General features: G+C 50.7%; 2 protein-coding genes across 2 annotated transcripts in view; both read right to left on the bottom strand.

The window, feature by feature from the left end:
* Positions 1-147: 147 nt before the first annotated feature.
* On the bottom strand, positions 148-1,362 carry EMH_0021750 (SAG family member; the record flags this gene model as incomplete). Its single annotated transcript, XM_013501837.1, has 4 exons — positions 148-256; positions 364-749; positions 849-1,018; positions 1,233-1,362. The coding sequence occupies 4 exons, from the start codon at positions 1,360-1,362 to the stop codon at positions 148-150; spliced, it is 795 nt and encodes a 264-aa protein (XP_013357291.1).
* A 1,137-nt stretch (positions 1,363-2,499) lies between these two features.
* The window catches only part of EMH_0021740 (SAG family member), a gene marked incomplete at both ends in the record, with an annotated part of 2,943 nt that continues 1,870 nt past the window's right edge, over positions 2,500-3,572 (bottom strand). Inside the window, 3 exons of the mRNA XM_013501836.1 lie at positions 2,500-2,608; positions 2,716-3,101; positions 3,197-3,363. Coding sequence (XP_013357290.1) covers positions 2,500-2,608; positions 2,716-3,101; positions 3,197-3,363 — 662 coding nt within the window. The remainder of the gene's footprint in view (positions 2,609-2,715; positions 3,102-3,196; positions 3,364-3,572) is intronic.

Raw genomic sequence — 3,572 nt, 5'->3', positions numbered from 1 at the left:
GCAGCGGAAGGCAAACACCTGTTTAAGCTGTACACGCCATTCAGAGTGTCTGTTCTGAAGGAAGGAAAATATAAATAATACACTGCGGAGCGCTGCTTTGGTTGAATAGTATCTGCACCAGTCGGGTGCAACGGAGATATCACTGCTTTAAAGGGCCAACAAGCCAAGGGCCGCAATGGCCACGGCAAGCAAACTCGGGGCAACAGCAGCGGCTGAGCCTGTGAGAGATGCCTTGATCTTGTTCCACTGCTCGTCCCTGTGTGCAACATACCAGCAGACGAATAACAGACAAAACTGTATTCGCATCCACAAGCGTAACCATCTACACAAGTACCGTTTTGCAGGAATTGGTTGCCAACTTACGTGAAGGGAGCTTCGTTGTCTTTAAGTGCTTCAGGTGTGGTCATGCACAGTAGAGCATAGCCTTTCTTCTCTTCCGCAGTACTCCGGAAGTTGGATGGTGAGTTGTCGGAAGCTGCCGGTCGAGTGCAGGTAACAACACGGCAGTCAGCAGCGGCATTGTTTGAAGGGTTGTACAGAGCAACAAAGGAAACGTTCTGCTGTTTGTCGTAGAGGTTCAGCTCGTTCTTCTTTGGCGGAGGGATTGTAGTGAAATTGCTGGCGGCGTCCTTCCAGTGGTTCACTGCGGCGGCGCAGTCGGGTGTCTCTGATTCCAAGGCCATGAAGGCGTATGTGCCACTGTTAAATCCATTTGATTCGCGGGACTCTTGTGGTTTTTCTGCTTCTTCCTGAGATGGGAACGCACCGATAAAAAAGCTAAAGAAGTGAGACAACCTGTAGTAGAGATAGAAAGACTGAGTACGGAGGCTACAATGAAAGACACATACTTCTATCAGAGCTTTACAAACAGGATCCCAGGGACTAGTGTGCGGCGAATCGGTTTCCTCTACTTCGGCTTTAGGCAACTGGTGTTCTCCGTCGCTGGCCTCTTTGAAGTGTGTCAGTCCAGCTTTTTCGCGTGCAGCGTTGATTTCGTCGAGGCACACACCAGCGGTGCCTGTAGAAAAACGAAGGATGCAGACATCCTAAGACCAAATGTACAAATACTGATACTTCTAAAAGTGTGTTGCAGCCATTTAATGCCATTCGACGGACTTCTTTTTTTCCAAGCACCACTGATCCTCCGCCGCAACTCATCGCCTCCAGTGCAATTGGTTTGGACCACCACAAGGCTGAAACCCTCCCCAGCAAACAAGTATTCGCAGACATACCAAGATTTACAGTGTAGGTTGCGGTTACTGCTCTCGTTGTCAATGGGCTTTGCTTTGCGTTTTGATGGACAGCGTTAGCCATCACGAGCACAGACGCAGAGGCGAGGGAAAAAAGTTTGAGGGCCGCCATGTTTACGGTGTAGAAATTGAATGTGTCAAAGAGGAAAAGAGAAGAAAGGGGGAAAATTTAAGCGGCTTCAAATGCAGACGTGCCAATATGCTGTGCAGTGTGCCTGCAGGAGGATGTGCCGAGGGAGCGGACTGGGACTGGCCCATACCGTCCGGCGTGGGGTCATTTTGCTTATTCGCTGAAGTTGAGTTTACGACCTCGTCGTTGTTAAAAATACTTCAATGAGGCAATTCAATAATTATTGTCTACACAGTGCCCCCTACCGCCGCTCAACGTGACGTGAAACCCCAGCGGGAAATCCTTGCCATTCTGGGTGAATCCGGGATGCTGAGGTTCGATGTCCCTCGTGCTCGATTAATGTTGTTCTGTCAATGTACCAACTCCTTATAAGGTAGTTGAGCCATTTATGAACCTTATGAGTTTGTGTTGCGTTGAAACTGTGTCTCGCCGCCCTCCTGGCCGTGGCCCAGGAAATGTATGGTTTTATGCTGCCCCTTCATCGGGGCGACTTGCCCTCCGTCGATGCTCTCACGTCTTCTGCGCCGGATTGCAGAAACTCGAAAAGCTACTGGAGGCCATCCTCCTATCAAACACTCCAGCTTCCCCTCTGCACTTCCCCAGCCTGAAATGTGCGAAATGCTGCTGGTCGCTAGACGTACTGCTCTCGTCCGCAACACGCATGCCTGCAGGGCTTTATGCATGCACACTTGCGCGGAAACACCTGCGCAGGGATGTGCCGACGCACGATGTGCTGGATAGACAACGGGAGAGTCAATATGGAGCTCAATTCCACCAGAAAAAAGAAGAAGTACGTAGGACTCCTGTCAGTGCAACAAAAGCAGCCGATAGAGGCAAGAATTTGCTGCCCATCGATATGAAAAGTGTTGATAATGCCTGTCAACTAGTGGCGCATGCAGCGCAAATCCAACAGGCACAAGCAGTCTATAGAGGGCGTGCGTTGAAAGCTTTCCATAGCCGCAGTCCTATGGATGCAGCGGGAAGAGAACACCTGCATAAGCTGTACACGCCAGTCAGAGTGTCTGTTCCGAAGGAAGGCAAATGCAAATAAAACACTGCGGTGCGCGGGTTTCCTGAATACTATCAGCAGCAGCTGGGTGCCACGGAGAGATCACTGCTTTAAAGGGCAACCAAGCCAAGGGCCGCAATGGCCACGGCAAGCAAACTCGGAGCAACAGCAGAGGCTGAACCTGTGATGGATGCCTTGATCTTGTTCCACTGGTCGTCCCTGTGTGCAACATACCAGCAGACGAATAACAGACACAACTGTCTTCGCATCCACAAGCGTAGCCATCTACACAAGTAGCGTTTTGCAGGAAGTGGTTTCCGCCTTACGTGAAGGGAACCTTCTCGTCTTTAAGTGCATCAGGTGTGGTCATGCACAGTAGAGCATAGCCTTTCTTCTCTTCCGCAGCTTTCCGGATGTTGAATGCTACGGGTCCGGAAATTGGCGGTAGAGTGCAGGTAACGACTCGGCAGTCAGCAGCGGCATCGTTGGAAGGGTTGTACAGAGCAATAAAGGAAACGTTCTGCTGTTTGTCGTAAAGATCCGTTTCTTCAGTCTTCGCCGGAGGGATTGTAGTGAAGTTGCTGGCGGCGTCCTTCCAGTGGCTTACTGCGGCGGCGCAGTCGGGCGTCTCTGATTCCAAGGCCATGAAGGCGTACGTGCCACTTTTAAATTCGCTTGAAGCGGGGCTCTCTTCCGGTTCTTGTGAGTCGTCCTGAAATGAAAAATGCACAGATATATGAAGAAATGAGACAGCATGTAGTAGGGAGAGGAGGACGAACGAGAGATGACGCGATGAAGGACACTTACTTCTATCAGGGCTTTACAAACAGGATCCCACGCATTGGTTTGCTGTTTCGTTTCCTCACTGCCTGTTTTAGGCCACGCTAGGTCTTCACTGTTGCCCGTTACAAAGCGTGCCAGTCCGGCGGCTTCGCGTGCATCGTTGATTTCGTCGAGGCACACAGCAGTTTGCCCTGCAGAACAGCGAACGCCGCAGACACTCTAAGCCCAAATGTGCAAGTATTGATGTTTCAAGAAGTGTGTTGGAGCAATTTAATGCCCTTGCCAGGATTTCTTCGATCCCGAGCGCCACAGAAACTCCAGCACAACTCATCGTCGCAAACGCAGTTACTTTGCGCCACCACAAGGCTGAAATTCTCCCCACCAAACAAATATTTGCCGA

The sequence above is a fragment of the Eimeria mitis genome, genomic scaffold (genome assembly GCF_000499745.2).
Source record: "Eimeria mitis Houghton genomic scaffold, Emh_scaff770, whole genome shotgun sequence".
Classification (NCBI taxonomy): domain Eukaryota; phylum Apicomplexa; class Conoidasida; order Eucoccidiorida; family Eimeriidae; genus Eimeria; species Eimeria mitis.
This window is presented reverse-complemented; position numbering and strand designations above follow the sequence as displayed.